At 36.0% G+C, this 19,283-nt stretch overlaps 1 protein-coding gene across 1 annotated transcript in view; it reads left to right on the top strand.

Annotated features, from left to right (window-relative positions):
* Positions 1 to 19,283, top strand: part of CFAP47 (cilia and flagella associated protein 47) — a 525,897-nt gene that overhangs the window by 160,582 nt on the left and 346,032 nt on the right. The window contains exons 27-29 of the mRNA XM_027608633.2: positions 6,819 to 6,919; positions 11,164 to 11,289; positions 12,445 to 12,676. Coding sequence (XP_027464434.2) covers positions 6,819 to 6,919; positions 11,164 to 11,289; positions 12,445 to 12,676 — 459 coding nt within the window. The remainder of the gene's footprint in view (positions 1 to 6,818; positions 6,920 to 11,163; positions 11,290 to 12,444; positions 12,677 to 19,283) is intronic.

Genomic DNA, 19,283 nt, shown 5'->3' with positions numbered 1-19,283 from the left:
TCAGTTAAGCATCAGACTCTTGATTTCAGCTCAGATTGTGATCTCAGGGTTGTGGGATTGAGCCCCGCGATGGGCTCGGCGCTCAAATTCTTTCCCTCTGCCCGTCCTCCTCACTGCCCATCCCCCCGCCCCCCACTTATGTGCGCCCCCCCAAATAATCTTTAAAAAAAAAGAAAGAATTTAATGAAAGTAAGCTTTTTGTTTTGTGTGAGTTCATGTTATCATGGAGAGAGTTTTACTGTTTGGTTCCATCAAGTTGTAAATCCTGACCTGTATATTGTATCTAATAGCTAGAGCTTTGGCTCTAAGTTTTTTGGAATTAACCATTAAGTATATAATGATGCAAGCAGCAGAACAGCTAATGATTCACCCAACTCAGAAGTAATTTTTGAACTCAACTTTATTCCGCATTATTGTATTAATCACATTATAGAGCATGCCACCATATTTAGCAGTTCTACTTTTCTGGGGGTGAAGGTAGTGCCCTTTCTGTGTTAAAGTAATCTGTATTTCTTTCTGATTAAAGTATAAGTTTTTCCTGAATATTTTTAGAATATAATAAGTTTATATACCTTCATGAAAACAAATACACTTTGTTTATACATTAATGGTATACATATCTATGCATAGACACAAATGGTAAATTTTGGTGGCAAATTTTACTTTTTGTCTCAATTCTTTCCTGGAAACCCATCAACTGTGTTAACCACTTATATATTTTCCCATAAGAACACCAAATTAAGTGTAAAATGTTTTGAAAGAGTATATTAATCAAAGTTAATGATTTAAAATTGTGAGAATAGACCTAAAGAGAGATTTTAAGATTTCAAAAATGGTTTAAATCAATTATGGGATTATTTCCAGATTTTTGGGCAGACCAAAAATGAGATGATTCTTCTAAAAAGAATTGATATATATTTAAAATATTGCTAAATGGACATATATTTCTAGACCTGAGGGTTATCGATGGATCTCTCATGTATCTAAAGAATTCTCTGCCTTTACCTTACTTTGCTGTGATAAAAATCAGTGGAATGCAGTCACATGTGAAACACAGTTCTGTGGATTTATGCACATTAAAATAAAACCGAAAATCTTTTTAAGATCACTAAATTGGTTAATAGCATATATTTCCTAGAATTATTAATGTTCATAAATAACAGCACCTTGATGGGCTGCAATGTGGATTATTGCAATGTTCAGAAGAGCAGCTATAATTTTATTTCTTTCCCCTTCACTCAAAGAAGGATATTGAAAGAAAGCTAAATAAGTGAGAATCACATTATCATCAAGAATCTTTTCATTCTGTTTTGACCTATTAAAAATGAATAAATAAAAATTCTGTAACTTTATTAATGATTAACAAAATGATGTTTGATGTCCTCACTGGCGATAGAGAGATTCTTCTCTCTGGCAACATCATGGATGACCTCGACTGTTATAAATATACATTACAGTACCAGATTAAGTCCCATTGATTGGCCTAACTAACATAAATGTACTAGCAATGGTAAGCATTAAATATTTAAATAAACATATCCACCCTTTTTGTGTGTAAATTTGTAAAATGTTAAGAATTATTGAGTTGTACATCTTAAAAAGATGGATTTCATGATATGTAAATTATATATTTTAAATGTTGGTATAAAAAATGAGGGCATCTGATGGATACTATCATAACCAAATGACCAGACTCAGTATCACTAATAAGGAGGAACATTGATCTGTTGGGCTTCCTGGTGGGATGAAATGAGAACTGTGCCACAGCACATATGGAGTTTTTTTGGTCAGAAATAAAACATTATCCAGTCTTGGGATAGTCAGAATATTTCTGACAACTAGCCTTGACTCTTATAAATAATGTCAATGCCATGAAGGACCACTCAAGACTGGGAGATTGTCCTGGTTTAAAGGAAAGTAAATTCAATCAATGATCTCAGTTTGGACTTTGACATTACTGGGACTCTTCAGTATGGACTGTAAACTAGATAATATTCTTGTACTGATGTTAAATTTGATGGTAGTCATGATACGGTTATGATGATATAGAATAATATTCTTGTTCTTAGGGTATACAGGCTGAATATTTAGGGGTACATTTGTGTACACACACATTTTAAGAAAAAATTTTTAAGAGATTTTATTTATTCATCTGAGAGAGAAAGAGGGAGGGAGGGAATGCACAACCAGGGGGAGAGGGAGAAGCAGACTTCCCGCTAAGCTGGGAGCCCGATGTGTGGGGCTCCATCCCAGGACCTGGAGATCATGACCTGAGCTGAAGGCAGACACTTAACCATCTGAGTCACCCAGGCACCCCAGAAAATAAATTTTTAATAGGAGAGAAATGAATGTGGCAAAATAGTAATTGCTGAACCGCGTGAAGGGTACATATATGTTTATTTTACTAGTCTTTCAGTTCTGTGAATTTGGTAAAATGCAAAGTACAATGTTGAGGTAGAGGGAAAAAAAATCATTAATGAGGAATTTCAGGTGAACCTGAAAATGACAAAGGATAAAAATGTGCACTCCATATTTGACTTTCTATACATTATGGTATTTACTGATTGATTTATCATACTAAAATATTCATAGTTTGTGCATGACGGTCGTATCTAAAGTGGTGGGAGATAGAGAGCAGCCAGAGTTTTCCTTAGCCTCTCAGTTTGCATTGTCCCCTAGGGTACAGCAGTACCTTTTGTGTCCATGCACAACTGCAAACTTTCCACCTCTGTGAGAATTTTCATGTGTCCAACAGGAGAATTTATGTCGATTTTATAAGTGTTGGTTATTGTTTACTTAGGAAAACATCTGAAATAAAATATTTCTCCCTTAGAATCCAGGAGAATATTTATAGCTTCCAAAAAAAGGCTTTTATTTAAACCAGCTTCTAATAGGAACTTTTATAATTTAACATTATTTGAACAGCTGTAAGTATTAAAATGCATGCTGTTTAATGAGATAAGTGATAAAAAATGTTTGTAAGTGCTTACATCCATCATCATATATATGACTCTATCCCAACTTGGTAACTTTGAGCATATGTGCAGCCAGACAGATCTTGAATGGAAGCTAACCATTCTCATGCAGTGGCCAAAAGCATAGCTTTGCTTCGGGTCTATTGAACTTGAACTTGGGCTCTCTATTTCCTAATTGTGTGACTTTAAACAATTGTTGACTTTTTCTGGACCTTGCTCTTGTAACTAAAGTCTGAGAGAGTTAATAATATATATCCTCAAAGACTGTTGAGAAGATTTATGTAAATGAAATAATGCATTTTAGATGCTCAGAACAATAGCTGCCACAAATAGTTCAAGCCCATTTCTATCACCACCACCATCTGCATCATATCAACTCTGTTGCCAGGAATGTCCATCCTTGTTTTTGCCCATTGGAACTCTTCTAAATCACTTGTGCTTCAAGATTGCTATTTAAATCTCCAAATGGAACTGAAACCCATAATGTCAGCATCACTTCACTGTTACTGTACAGTGTTATAGTCATTTTACTGTTACTGTAATTTTGAGTATTTTTAGAGTAAATTCACTACCACTAATGGTTCCTGGCTATATGGATTGGTATAGAGCTTCCATAAATAATACCATTATTCTCTGATAAGGTGCCCTATTTTCCCAGAAATATTTTTTTTAAATGTAACGTATTAATATTATTGATTGCAAGTCCCTTTTCTGTTTTAATGTATTTTTTTTTTAATTTTTATTTATTTATTCATGAGAGACAGAGAGAGAGAGAGAAGCAGAGGGAGAAGCAGGCTCCCAAGGAGCAGGGAGCCCGATGTGGGACTCGATCCCAGGACCCTGGGATCATGACCTGAGCTGAAGGCAGACGCTTAACCATCCGAGCCACCCAGGCGCCCAGTTTTAATGTATTTTTAATAATAGTGATATTAATGTATAAAGTGCCCATATTCCCATGCTGTGCAAGTTATATAATTTCTTTATCACGTGCTCCATAGAAGAATGTAGTCAAATGAATTTTGTATATGTTGGTCATTCTTTACTCTGAGGAGTATCTGAAATCAGTGTTATCATCTACAACAAACTAGTTTTTTTTTTTTTTTTAAAGGTTTATTTATTTACTTTGAGAGACTGAGAATGAGAGAGAGAGAAAGAGTACATGAGAGGGGGGAGGGTTAGAGGGAGAAGCAGGCTCCTTGCCGAGCAGGGAGCCCAGTGCGGGACTCGATCCCAGGACTCCAGGATCATGACCTGAGCCGAAGGCAGTCGCTTAACCAACTGAGCCACCCAGGCGCCCCCAAACTAGTTTTATAAGAGGAAAAATTACAATATTCACATTTCATTCTCCAAATGAATTTTAGTTCAACCTTATTTTCTTTAGTTCTGTATTTTCTTTAGTTCTGATACTTCTTTAAGCAGTATCATTCATTTGGTTCATTTGGTTGTTGTCTTGGGTAGGGGTTGTTCACAAGCAGACTTTTAGACGAAGATTCATAGATATGTGGTTTATTAAGGAAGGACTGCCAGGAAAAAACAAGGTAGGGAAAGCAGAACACAGAATCAGTCATCCCAAATAAAATGAAATTTGAGTCAGAGTCCCAACCTAAGCTTGATCTCATGGGATCCTCTGGAGATGAAGTTACACCACAGAGTTTTTGTCCTATTTGAAGCAAAGAACCTGTTCTTTTAAACTCCTGCCCCACACAGGCATTGGCTATGGCATTACCCAGGGTACCTTAAACTCCCAAGGCAATTGAAGCTTTCAGCAGCTCTAGCAATCCAACACTGGTTCTTGAAGGTTACAGTTACCCCACCATGCCCACCCAGAGGGTGGGAGCCCAGCACAAAGAAATTACATCCTAGGAGATAAGGACATAAGGGCAGGAGCAGCCACACCATTTGCTGGAGGAGTCTTTTTTCCTTTCTGTTTTTTCTCTTCCTATAATCACTGTTAAAGCAGAAAGCATTTTTGGTTCTAAGATAACAATGATGATGGTATCTATGGATAAACTATGTTATTTAATCTGAAAAATATTAGTTAGTTGGGCAGTTAATGGAATTTTGATTGATCACTATGTGTAGCATAAATACATAATATATGGAAGTCATGATTCATGCTATCAAGGAATTTTAAATTTCACTTTAAGAAGGGCATCCTATAGAAAAAAACAATTATAATATAGAACTACAATTTAATCCTGACTAGGGCAATCTGATACATGTGTTTAGGATGATGGAATAGAATGATCAGGGTTGGTCACACAAGACAATGTTGAATATATATAGTTTGCATAATATTTTAACGCACGTCGGTAGGTAAAGAGAAAAACATAATGCATTCCTTAGGAGAAAATATGCAGAACTGAGGTGAAAATCAATTCATTTACATATAACATGTTTACTTTAATGTTCCTGACAGCTGATTATATTTCAGCTACAAAGTTTTTCTTAGTTTCATCCTATTCTATATTTTATTTGTATCAACTTGGATTATAACATGGATTTTGTCATTTCACCTTTTCAGTGACCGTAACTACATAGAAGGACTAATATGATACATAATTATTAATTATCTTGATAATTACTATAATGCAGAAATTAAGCCAATAATCCAATATTACAGTGGTATAGATATAAAATATAGTACTTCTGGGGTGCCTGGGTAGCTCAGATGGTTGAGCGTCTGCCTTCAGCTCGGGTTGTGGTCCCAGGGTCCTGGGATCGAGTCCCGCATTGGGCTCCCTGCTCAGCGGGGAGCCTGCTTCTCCCTCTGCCTCTCTCTCTGTCTCTGATGAATAAATATAATCTTTAAAAATAAATAAATAAATAAATAAATAAATAAATAAATAAATAAATAAATACAGTACTTCTGTTAAAAGATCAGTTAGGGGTGCCTGATTGGCTCCATCAGTAGAGTGTGTGACTTTTAATCTCAGGGTTGTGAGTTCCAGCCCCCTGTTGGGTGAGGAACCTACTTTAAAAAAAGTTGGGCAAGGACAGAGTTGTCACATAAATTGGACAGGCCCAATATAATCTTAGAGTATTTTGTGGCTCTTATTAATAAGAAAGTTCACAATGCTTTTATAAAATAGTTTAATAGTGTGTAGGTTGTGGAAGGGATTAATACTCTAGTGGTTGAATAACTTTTATAGCATTGTTTTCAGTTCTCAGATACATTTAAAGGACAAACACAAAATAAAAGATCATCTGAAGAAGGCAGATGGTATGTGAAATTTCTGGAGACCTTGTAGTTGAAAGAAACCTTGAATGTTCTAAATGTTTTCAATTTGAAGAAGAGAAAGCCTAGAGAAGATACAATGACTGTTTTTCAGTATTTGAAGGACTGTAACAGGGCTCAGATCATAGATTTTGTTCTCTGTTACCCTGAAACAGAATGTCTGAAGTTAGAGCTCTCCAAATATGAAATGGGTTGTCTCTGAGGCATGAGTGTCACTTTGATAGTGTCTCCCTAGTAGTGTCAGCTGAGGCTAGATACTATTCGTCAGGGATTCTACAAAAGAAGAAGGTGAGTAAATTCACTCTCAGGCTCCTTCAGTTCTAAAATTTCCTGAATCTGTTTGTGAACCTGATGATTACAAGCAGTGTTCTAGAGCACACCTGACAGTGAAATTAACAATCTCTGTTAAAAGCTTTAGAAGTAAATCGTCTTAAACCATTACAATAGTTACAGTAGGTGGTTAAGAAAAACAAAGCAGGTGGAAAGAAAAATGAATAATTCATGTCTTGATCATTTAAGCCATCTTGGGTACTTAAAAAATATTTCATTGTATTTACTGCATCTAACAATTTTATTTTATTGAAATGCAATGTTTTCACTTTTAGGTTTTTGCTTCCAGTTACTGCAACAGCAGAAAACTGTCTTCTTACCATTTACCCATATATGGCAACTCATCTTGATAAGCAAACAATTATTTTAAAGGATGGTAAGTTAGATATGACAGTTGTCTCCTATTCTCACCGTATATGTTCTTGTTATCCAAGGTCGACACCTGGAAATAATGTGACTTTAAAATTAACAGATGTGGGGCGCCTGGGTGGCTCAGTCAGTTAAGTTTCTGCCTTCTGCTCAGGTCATGATCCAGGGTCCCGGGATGGAGCCCTGTGTTGGGTTTCCTGCTCAGTGGGGAGCCTGCTTCTCCTTCTCCCTCTACAGCTCCCCCTGCTTGTGCTTGCACTCGCACGCTCTCTCTCTGTCAAATAAATAAAATCTTAAAAAAAAAATTAATAGATATTTATTAAACTCCCACCATTTCTAGGAGCTGTATTTAGCCTTGAGAGCAGAATATGGCTGTGTCTTTAATTGCAAAAGCTGAAAATCTAGTAAAAGACACAAATAAATAAATACAAAGAAGATTGAAGTAAGAGCCAATTGTAGTGTTGTAAATGTGGGTGTGGTGCAGAGGCTAATGCTGACTTTGGGGGTCTGGGATAACTTTATAGAAGAGATGATATCTGTGTAGAGTTTGACAGATGATCTTGAACAGCATAATCTGGGCAAAGGGCCATGTAGCAAAAGCATGGGGGTCTGAAGGGCTGCACCCTTTACTCTGGAATAGTGGGAACCTTCTGTGATTTCTGAATATCAGTGACTTAGAAAGGGAACAATTGTTGGGATGAGAGTTGAATTAAAATGGGAAAGACAGAGGTCAGCAGGCCAGCTGGGAGTTGCTGCAGGGGAAATGGTGAGAGACTGAGAACAACCAAAGAGAAGCTACTGAGCTGAGAAATTTGCAATGCAAGACACAGAGGCGAATGACTGATGGAGTAAATCTCAGAGGAGGAGAAAGGATAAGGAGTGGGAAAACATTCCATCTGTGTAGATTGTCAAGGCCTTAAGTTTCAGGGTTGAATTGGACATCTTTTCCGTGTTTGTAGCCAGTTTTCTCCTATTCTCCACTTTTTCAAATGTTTGCCATTCCTATGAAATCTATTCAGTCCTGTTCTGCCTCAGTCTCAGGGCATAACCTTTTCTCTAACTTTCCAGAAGAAATAGAGACCATCAGGCAGGAATACTCTGAACTTCCAAATACCAAGCATGCATTGGAACCCATCATCTCTCCTGTCACAAAGCTGGGAGAGGCAAGACTCTCTCCTTCCTGATTTAGGCCATTCCTCCATCTGAATCCCTTCATCCAGAGACCTTGCTTAATCAGCTAACCTTGCTTACTCTTGCTCTTCAAATCATGCCTCCCTCTTAGCTGCTTTGGGGGCCTGTGCAGGATGACAACAGGGAAGAAAGAGGAGACTATATCCTCGCAGTGGATAGGCTCGTTCCCGAAGAGAAAAAAGGTGAATCTAGGCCTTGCGTTCCTGATTTAATCTTGGCAAATTTACCAATCAGATAAACCACTTGATTTCCCAGACAGGGGGAGAAAAATAGCAAAGGAAACTAAATAATTAGAGTACCATAGCTTCCTTTAACAGGAAGGACATGTCAGGGGTGAGGCAGAACATTCTGCCATTATACTGCTGTTACCCCACAACTGAGCAGCAGCTTACACTGTTGATCACCTCACCCCTCATCCCCAACGTCTCATCAGACTCCCTCTGGACTTCCACATACTGTACTTCCCTGGGGTTGTTCTCACCTCTCTGACTGTTCCTTCTGAGCACATATATATATATTGCAAATTTATACACATTCTCAAAATTTAAAAGATTTTCTGACTGATCTTGATGTTATATTTTTGTATTCTTCTAAAATACTTGGGAAGGGGGCAGGTTTCAGATAATACAACATAACAGAAAGAGCAGTGGATGAGTATCACAGAACCTGGGTGGAAATTCTATTTTGTGTTCTAATCTCACCATTTTGCCATATGCTTTTACCGTTAATTCTCAGATCCTCAAACATCTGTTATTTAACAAAATGTGCATGGTAGGAGGAATAATAGGATGCTAACAATATCCATTTCAAAAGGCTTTTGTGAGGACTCATGGAGTAAATACCTGGAAATTATTATTATTACTATTATCATTTTATTATTATTACTATCATAACTGCTATTATTATTATTACTTTAACACTCTTATAGTTTTCACAATATCCTCCAAAAAAATAATGAGGAGTTACTGTATAAAATATTGCTATTTCTTTAAAAGCTAAACTATGAATAGAATCTTAGTGCTTGTATGATGATTGAGTATGAAATCTGTGGATTAAAAATAATGCATCCATTTCAGTAAATATTACTATAGAAAGACATGATTTTTAAATATTTTAAAATATCTTTAGAAATATGTACAGTAAAATTTATAATATATATTTAATGCTTCCCAGGCATAGGGTGCTCTGCTAAGTGCCTTATATTTGTTATTTCATTTAGTGCCCCCAACAACTGAGTGTGATACTCTTATTAATTTCACTTTACAGATTAACAAACTGAGTCATAAAGAGTTTGAGCAGCTTACCCCAGGGAATTCTAACCAAATTTGTAATACCTCAGAGCCTACACACTTAGGTACTGTGCTCTAGAGTGTGATATGTTCAGTAAAGGTGAAATCTTAAAACACATTAAGTATTTCAAAAAGTAAAGCAGTATGATTTACTTGTTCGAGCTAATATGCTGAATATAAACTATTATATGAATCATTGCCTTTAGTTGAAGAGTACAGATGTGAGTTTGCACCCCACTAGGAACTTTTTACTATTTGATGGTAAGTTGAAAAGATAGTGCCTAATGCATCCACAATGAATCATTCTATCATTGAATTTTCTAAGGCTCATTTTTATGAAGTCTATAGTGGTGTAGTGTTGCAGAGATAAGCACATTCTCTGGTAAATTCTGAAAAAATGGAAGGAACCTAGTATGTGCCAGCTTACCTATCTGTGTTATTGCCTGTAAAGTAACCCTTACAACAGATTCATGAGCTCAGAACCTTTGGTGTCATTTCATGGATAAAAACATGTTTCGGAGAACTTATATAACATCCCCGCTGTTTAATAGCTCAGGAGTTGTAGTGCCACGATTTCAAATCAGAAATTCCTAACTGCAAAGGCTATGCTTTTCTGACAATTACATTATGCATATATGTATGTGCATATACATATACATATGTGTGAATAGATAGAAAATAGATGATAGATAGATGATAGATAGATAAATAGATAATCTGGCCTTCGTTCACATATACTGCCTTTTCTTTCTTTCTTTCTTTCTTCTTTTATTATTATTTTTTTATTATGTTCAGTTAGCCACTGTATAGTACATCATTAGTTTTTGATGTAGTGTTCAATGATTCATTAGTTGCATATAACACCCAGTGCTCATCACAACATGTGCCCTCCTCCATACCCATCATGCAGTTACCCCATCTCCCCACTCCCCTCCCCTCTGAAACCCTCAGTTTGTTTCCCGGAGTCCATAGTCTCTTATGGCTCGTCTCCCTCTGTGATTTCTCCCTCTTCAGTTTTCCCTCCCTTCCCCTATGGGCCTCCGTGCTATTGCTTATGTTCCACATATGAGTGAAACCATAGATAATTGTCTTTCTCTGCTTGACTTATTTCACTTGGCATAATCCCCTCCAGTCCCATCCATGTTGATGCAAGTGGTGGGTATTCATCCTTTCTGATGACTGAGTAATATCCCATTCACACATACTGCCTTTTCTTAACATTGCCTTTGGTTGGGTTCAGATTACCATGGTGGCAAATTCTAGTGTATATGCAGACACCTCTAACTGGAATAGAGATTGAAAGCCATGCAAAATGGTGTCAACTCATAACCAAGCAGTGATTTCATTTCAGAAAATTAATTAGGAAGAAATTACTTTTGTTAGTGATGCTCTTCTTCTGTTCAATTTTGAGCACCATATAGAATCCAAAAATTTTGGTATACAAACATTTAAAATGGTTTACATATCTTTGTTTATCCTAAAGTTGAGCATTGTTCATTCTCCAAAAACTTTGATATGCCAAAATAATGGCCTTGTTGAATAAAAATTCAGTTCAGAAAACCATATCAGCTTTTACAGTCTTTTCCTTGACATCTTATTTTAAGTATGGACATTTATACTTAAAAAAAATTTTTTACTCTCTGCATGTGTATATATATATACACATATTTATTATATATAATATAGAAAATTATGAAATTCAGATTCAGTAATTTGAGAGTGAGCTCACAAATGCTTGTTGACTTACTGTGTTCCAATGTATCATTTGTAGATAAGGATGACAGTTCTTTGAAGAATAGAGACAATGTTTTGCTTCCCTACCAAGAAGCTGGTTTATCCTCTCCTGCTCCTACTAAATTTAATGATGCTGAGCCTGCAGAGAGAAGATTATTTGTTGGTATGTGGCAAATATATATTGTCCTGGGCAAACCCATTTCTTAACATGATCTGTTTAATATTATTGAATTGAAAACTTGGGCTTCAGGTAAGAAGAAATCCCTGAAGTAAAACATGAATTTTTAATGTTTTAAGGGGGTCACCTGCTTTGGGAGCTCTCTCCAATGATGTGGAGCAGAGATTCTCTAATGTTTTTTGTTCACGGTATACTTAGTATCTCAGTATTTTTCCCCTAGGTCAAAAGATGTGCCAAGCAATTCCCTTTATTAAATGTTTTGGTTGAAAAACCTAAGAGTAGTAATTCATATGATATCCAACATATATATTTAACTAAAATGTTAAATATCCTGTAGAGCCCTTCTAAATTTGCCATGACCTCCTCCCAGCTACCCTCTCTACAGTCTGAGAACTGCCAAACTGTGGGTTTGTCTGCCAATTAGTTAGCTGGACCCCGTATTATGTATCTTAGAAAGAGATGACCACAGATAAATAGATAAAGATACAAATTTGACATTATCATTTGTAATTAACTATTCAAATATTCCTTTCTCTGGATATAGGTAATATTGAAAATTTTCCTGTTTATTGAATGGACCAAACTAAATTAAGTATTGTGAGGTTTTGAAATGACGGTGTGCTTGTGCCATTGCATAGATATTTGTGAAAAAAAAATAAAACCATTTTGTATCCTTGAAAATTTCTCTACCTTGAAACGTTTTGTTTTATTAAAGTGCTTCACTAGGATAAAAAGTCATTTTGAATATGAAACCAATATTTTGTTTCTGTAAGTTTTCCATCTAGGGTTTAATTCCGTCTATGAGGTAGAACTGAAGAATGGTCAAAATATTTTACGTGTGTAATTGAAAATGAAACATTCCACTTTGGGGAATTTTTCACATACCATTATGGCAAGAAGAAAATTTAATGGTTTTCTTTATTGAAATTCTACCATTTTTAAAGTATTTCTGTTAGGTATTTGAAAATAAATCTATTTTCTTGTTTTCAAGATACAGTAAATTGACTCAGAATTTCTTTGAGAACATAGCATTATTTGTAAAATGAGCTTTATTTGTCTGCATACGAATAGCAATAGCTGACAGGATTATTTTACTCTATGGTGATGTAACCTTTTTTTACAAACAAATGTGAATTTTAGGAATTAAAATAATACATGAAAGGCTGAACTCAGGCAAAAGTAAAACTTCAAAGAAAGACAATGATAGATCTATGGAAAAGGAGGAGAAAAATGAGCAATGGTTTTCTCCTGAAGAAGGAACAAAGGCATATGTCTTCTTTGAGAAAGTTGTAAATGCTGCTCAGACCTGGTTCAGTCTCTTCGGCTGGCCTGAAGGACCCCATTCTCTTTCTATTCCAGAAACAATAAGAAGGTAACAGCTTTGTGTTTCTCTAAAACTTGCTTTGTATCATATAATAAAATATAGTCTACTCATTGGGGTGGTTTTACGTGAAACACAATGTTAAATGATTTATTCTACGCTGGTAAATTAGGAGGCTACTAAGAAAAGCAAAAGGACACAAATATAAATTCTTTGGTATAGGTATACTTTTTTAAAAAAAATAAAGATTTGTTTATTTATTTGAGAGAGAGGGAGTGTGTGTGCATGCGTGTGCCTGCGTGCACGCGGGGGGAAGGGCAGAGGGAGAGGATCTCGAACAGACTGGGCTGAGCGTGGAGCCCCACATGGGGCTCCACACGGGGCATGACCCGAGGACCCTGAGATCATGACCTGAGCCGAAACCAAGAGCTTAACTGACTGAACCACAGAGGCTCCCCTGGTATAGGTATATATTTTTTATTTCTTCTAAACACTGTATGATTTGAGGCCAGTATTTAAAATCTCTGAACCTCACTTTCCTCATCTGTCAAATGACGATGGGTAAACTATATGGGTAAGAAAAGCCATCTTAAATCTGAAAACTTGGGAAAGTCCGCGGGTACATATAAAGGAACTATCAGCCCTCGATCTGCAGTATGGTCAGGTAGACAGTACATTTCCTTCCCTCTTTCATGGACTTTGTAGTACTCAGCATATCTAAAGTAGATAAACTGCATTGGTTTATATCAAGTCACTTAATTCTGTTATTAATTTAAATTGGAATTTAGCACCTCCCTTGGTTCACGTTGCTGCTGTAGTGGTTCTCACAGTTCTACCTCCTTTCTCAGATCTTGGGGTGATTTGTTGGCACCATAGGGGCGAGTACTTCATCTCTGTAGCTAGAAGAGCTATAGTAGCATTTTTGTATCTATATTCAGGAGTGAGTTAGGTTATGCTAAATCTGTAGTTTTCCTTTAAGTTATCTTTTTCAGTTTTTTTAGATTAATGGGACAATATCAGCTTCATAGAATGAATTAGCTAATATTTCACCTATGCTGGGAGAAAATTAATACAGCAGGTACACTGAAAATGTACAGGCTTGATCATAAAATCATCTGACTCCAGGGAATATTTTTAGAGAAGTTATTCTGTTAATAACTTTTTAGTTTTCTGCCTTGCTGTTTGTTCTACTGAAAATTGTATCTATTTTGAGTAAATTTTAATGATTTATTTTCATTTTAAGGGAGATCATTGATTGGACATTTAAAATTCATTATCTGACAGTAGTGACTACTAGTATTATTGTTTATATGTTCATAGTCTCTTTCTCATTTATAATTTTTATTTAATTTTTATTATACATACTATACTTTTATGTCTCCTGTGATGAATAAATTTTTGAATTAATGTATCCATTTCTATGTTTTCTAAATCATTTAATGCTGATTTTTTTCTTTAAAATTCATTTCTTTAAACTTGTATGCTTAATTATTTTCAGGTCTATACATTTATGTCTTCATTTCATGTTGGATGTATCCCAGAATTTTTGCTATTAGGCATTCTCATTTTTGTTGTTTTTTACAGAGCTTGTGATCTTAATTTTTATTTTCTATATATTTTTACTATAACAGTTGCTAATTTGTTGTATAATATGTTATTGAATTTATGCATCTTTATATACTTACATTCTCATTAACTTGGGCGTATTTAATTATGTTATTTTGTTCTATATTTTCCTAATGTAAGCAATGCCAAGATTCAATATATCTGTTTGTAAATAGTAGCAGATATTTCTGGATGTTACATAGGAAGGATTTCAGAGTGGGATCACTGGATCAAATAATATAAGCTTGTAAAAATCTGTTTTATTTTTGGGTGATTTTCTAGTGAGTTTTCTATTTTATATCCCTACTAATGAGTTACATTGCTGGTCTGGTTTTTAACTGACAGAGTTGAGTGCCTTGCTATTTTGATAGGTGGGTACCCAATCATGTCATTGGGTACTGCTTGGGGAAACAGTTCTAGAGGAATATGGGGACCTCTTTAACCCTAGGAAGAAAGCTGCCCCAAACCAAATATCTCTAAATAAATAAAAACTTTGTCCAAGTAACAGTGTTTTTCACTGCTAATTCATTATTTGAAATCTTTGAATCATGGACTCTCAATCTAAGAAGATACTTTCAAGGTTATATAATGTTGCCAGTCTTTGAACCCCCTACCTCCGTGTTTCCTACATTACTCCATTATCTGGACTCACTCAGTTTTTTTCATGAGAAGTCTGATTTCATATTTTGTGAGTACCATGTTCATTCTTTCAGAATTATTTTATGGTTTCCATTTCTTTGCTAATCTGCAATTTATGAAATAAAATCTGACTGTGGGAATATTTTCTGTCATTGAATCTCTTTGCTATTCATTAGGCCCTTTCACTTAGAAGACTCATCTTTTGACCATTCTCCCCTCCCTCCTCTTTCCTGCCCTCTCTTGTTCTCTGTTCTCTCTCTCTTAATCTCCTTTTAGAATGATGGTGCATCTGCATGCCTGATCCTTTATACCACTTTCAGTTTTGTCCTATGATTTTCATCTTTTTCTGTCTGTGCTTTCTTATGTTTGTAGACCTTCTTTTTTTAAAAATATTTATTTATTTATTTGAGAGAGAGCATGCATGTGAACACAAGCAGGGAGAGGGGCAGAGGGAGAGGGAGAGAAAGAATCTCAAGCAGACTCCATGCTGAGCTTGGAGTCCAACGTGGGGCTCAATCCCACGACCCTGAGATCATGACCTGAGCCCAAACCAAGAGTTGGACGCTGAACCGACTGAGCCTCCCAGGTGTGCCTTATGTTTGTAGATCTTATTCATTTGCTCTTCCAGTCCTGTATGAAATTTTTAAATTGGTGTTTATAGTTTGGTTTTCAGGAACTCTGTGTTATCCTTCCTTCCTTCCTTCCTTCCTTCCTTCCTTCCTTCCTTCCTTCCTTCCATCCATCCATTTCTTTCATAATAGCATCCTGTTTTTGTGTTTTGGATGCCTGCCTTCTCAAATATCTCTTCCAAATATAGTACTTGAATTAATCATCATGGTTACTGTACTGAAGGTCACTTCCTTCCTCTGTATCTGCCAGCTATAATCTTGGTGACTCTCTTAACGTTCCTTTCGGGAAAATGGTGTCCTTTTCCCCTGTAGCCTACTGCTATGCAGTCCATCATTTTAATTTATTCATCAGTACAATTCCATCCATTCTTTGTTTTATAGATTTTCTTCAGAGTTGTTGGTATACTGATTACTCTTTTCCCAACTTTAGTGTTGTTATAGGTCTCTAGTCTTTCTGACATTTCAGGAATATTTTGAGAGGGAGAGAAGATAAGCACGGATGTTCATTTTATCATCTTGAACAGAAAGTTGATCTTCCTTCTCATAGTTTTCCAGTTTTACTCTTCCATTTATCCCACCTTAATGACCTATCATTTTTGTTATTGCTTTCACTATTGTGGTCTAGTAATCCATGCCCTACTGAACTTGCTTGGCAATATGTCTCTTACCTTGTTACTTTAAAAATAATTTTGTGATGGTATTTTATTAATGATAATGGTTCATATGTATTGAACTCTTACTATGAACAAGGCATAATTATATGTGCTTTGTGAGTATTAATTCACTTACTCTTTATAATGACCCTCTGAGGTAGGTACTATTATTATCCCCCTTTTACTATGAGAAACTGAGGCAGAGAGAATTAGTAACTTTCCCAAGGTCACTCAGCTGATATATAGCAGAGCCAGGATTTGAACCCAAGCATTCTACCCCAGAGCTAGTACTTTTAAGGATTATGCCACTTGCCAATTATTACAGAATCAGATTAAGATTTAGGAAACTTTAATACTTGAAAGACATGAGCTCCACCATTTGGCATTTTTGTCTTTGGCTTTAGACTGGGCACTATTAAGTACCTATGGTTAGGTATATTAGTTCAAGAAAATTAAGAATACAGTAGTCTAGAACTGAGGAGAGTTATGTAATCTTAATGTTTATAGGCTAAAGTCTAGGATTTCAGATCAAGTGAAGCTCAAAGTCCTGGGCAAGCCATGAATTCTAGTGAAGTCAGCCATATTAACAGGGAAAGTGAAATTGCCTGACCTTATATCAATAACCCCCCGCTGGAGAGTCATTCACTACAGGACAGATAGCCTAGAAGACTAGAAATCATTGTGAAGTATGGTGTGGCTATCAAAAACTTTTTGTTTTCCTTTTAACATTATTGAACATTTTTTGACATGTTTATGCATCACCTTTCTTGAACCTGCAGATACAGGTTGTCAGAAATGCTGCTTTATTGGTATATTATCTCAGGTAATTTCACTCTTTACAAACACCAATTTGCAGCAGACAGGCAATATGGCCCATTTCATTTGTTGACTTGAGAGATATTCAGGTGGAATAGCAGAAACCAATTATTTGAGGGGATTACCTTTATTGATTAGTAGTCTGTTTTCAATTCTTAGAGGCCCCTAAATATTATTTATTTTTAGCCCTTCCCCAAATAACCAAAAGATGGAAATAGCTATTGAAAAATATAAAAGAACACAATTTGTGTTTCAGAAATCATCAGAGGAAATGTACTTAATATTATAGTCCACTTACTTCAAGTTGGATGAATTGTGGGAATTAACATTTTTTCCAAACACTACTGGGAAAATCTCTGAGCAACTGATCACAGAAACGTTCAAATCCTAGTGGCAATTCCACTGCATCTGGTAGAAGTGATTGCAGTACTTATCAGTGCTAGTCCAAACTTCTGCTCCCACATGTACCTCCTTCCAGCTGACACACACCAAGAACACATCTGGGAATGCCAGTCAGGAAGCTTAGGGGGCAGGGCTCAAATTGTTTCAAAGCTACATTCTATCCCAGAAGTTTGCATGTAGTGTAGGTATATAGAATCTCACAGGAAGTCAATCAGTGGAATGTTCTACCGTTCGTAATGACAGCATGCAAAATAAAATATTTTCTCAGTGCCTCTGTTTACTCATTTGTAAAAAGGAGTAATGATGAACCATGAGAGACGATGGACTCTGAAAAACAAACTGAGGGTTCTAGAGGGGAGGGGGGTGGGGGGGATGGGTTAGCCTGGTGATGGGTATTAAAGAGGGCACATTCTGCAAGGAGCACTGGGTGTTATGCACAAACAATGAATCATGGAACACTACATCAAAAGCTAATGATGTAATTAATGTATGGTGATTAACATAACAATAAAAAAATTTTAAAAAGAGGTAATGATAATACCTACCTTATAGGGTTCTTGTGATATTTAGAAGAGGTAATTTCTTTATCAGAACAGCGCATAGGACCTAGTAAGCATTCAATAAATATTAGCTGTTAATATTAAATTTAACCAGGATTATGTTAGTAGTGTTCTATATTTCTGATTTCATTCATTGTATTCACTAACTCTTCTATTTGACAGTGGAAGGTAAATTTAAAACCCATCTTTTCCTGGGTGGCTCAGTCGTTAAGCATCTGCCTTTGGCTCAGGTCATGATCCCAGGGTCCTGGGATCCAGCCCCGAGTCGGGCTCCCCTTTTGGCGGGAAGCCTGCTTCTCCCTCTCCCACTCCCCCTGCTTGTGTTCCCTCTCTTGCTATGTCTCTCTCTGTCAAATAAATAAACAAAGTCTTAAAAAAAAAAAAACAACCCATCTTTTCCAAGCACTTACCAAATGATAGTTCATTAACAGTATTTCTCCTTCCCTCGCACAGGATTTTTCCCCAGTTTGATGTAGGAAGTTCTAATGTTTTCTAAAAAGTGTGTGTGTGTGTGTGTGTGTGTGTGTATGTGTGATGCTTTTTCTTTGCCACTTTGAGCTGATGGCAAGATCACTGATAAGTTTAATAATATAAACATAAAGTTTCTCCTCCGTTTCTGAGCAGCCTGCCTCTTCTTTCTGCCAGCTATGTCCAACAAAGTCACAAAAATGTGTCTTTGGCCTGAAAGTGTTAAAAAAAAAGTGGTTAAATAACTGATTAGAGTTGGCTTCCTTGAGTTTTTTTCATTGCTCCACATTGCTGTAAGAATAATGAATCATTTTATAATTCTTTTCAAGATAGTTTCCTTCTTTAACCATTTTATTGCTTGCTGGTGATAGTGATTAAGTGGCAGGTGGTTTCTTTACCTGGAAAGATAGATCATGACATAAGTACATTGAGCCTTTTGCTTGTGCATATTTTCAGTATCCAAAGTAGGAGGACTCTCATAATTGAATAAGAAACTTAAAATCATTTAATATCCTAATATATAAACAAGAGGAGAAGGAATATTGTTAACAATTATCAAGCTTTTAATTAACATAAAGTCCAGATTTTTTAAAATTTTATTTTATTATGTTATGTTAATCACCATACATTACATCATTAGTTTTTTTAAATATTTTTTATTGTTATGTTAATCACCATACATTACATCATTAGTTTTTGATGTAGTGTTCCATGATTCATTGTTTGCGTATAACACCCAGTGCTCCATTCAATGTGTGCCCTCCTTAATACCCATCACTGAGCTAACACATCCCCCATCCCCCTCCCCTCTAAAACCCTCAGTTTGTTTATCAGAGTCCATAGTCTCTCATGGTTCATCTCCCCCTCTGATTCCCCCCCCTTCATT

This window comes from Zalophus californianus, chromosome X, assembly GCF_009762305.2.
Source record: "Zalophus californianus isolate mZalCal1 chromosome X, mZalCal1.pri.v2, whole genome shotgun sequence".
NCBI classification, from domain to species: Eukaryota; Metazoa; Chordata; class Mammalia; order Carnivora; family Otariidae; genus Zalophus; species Zalophus californianus.
Note: the sequence above shows the minus strand (reverse complement) of the source record. Positions and strands in the feature narration are given on the sequence as shown.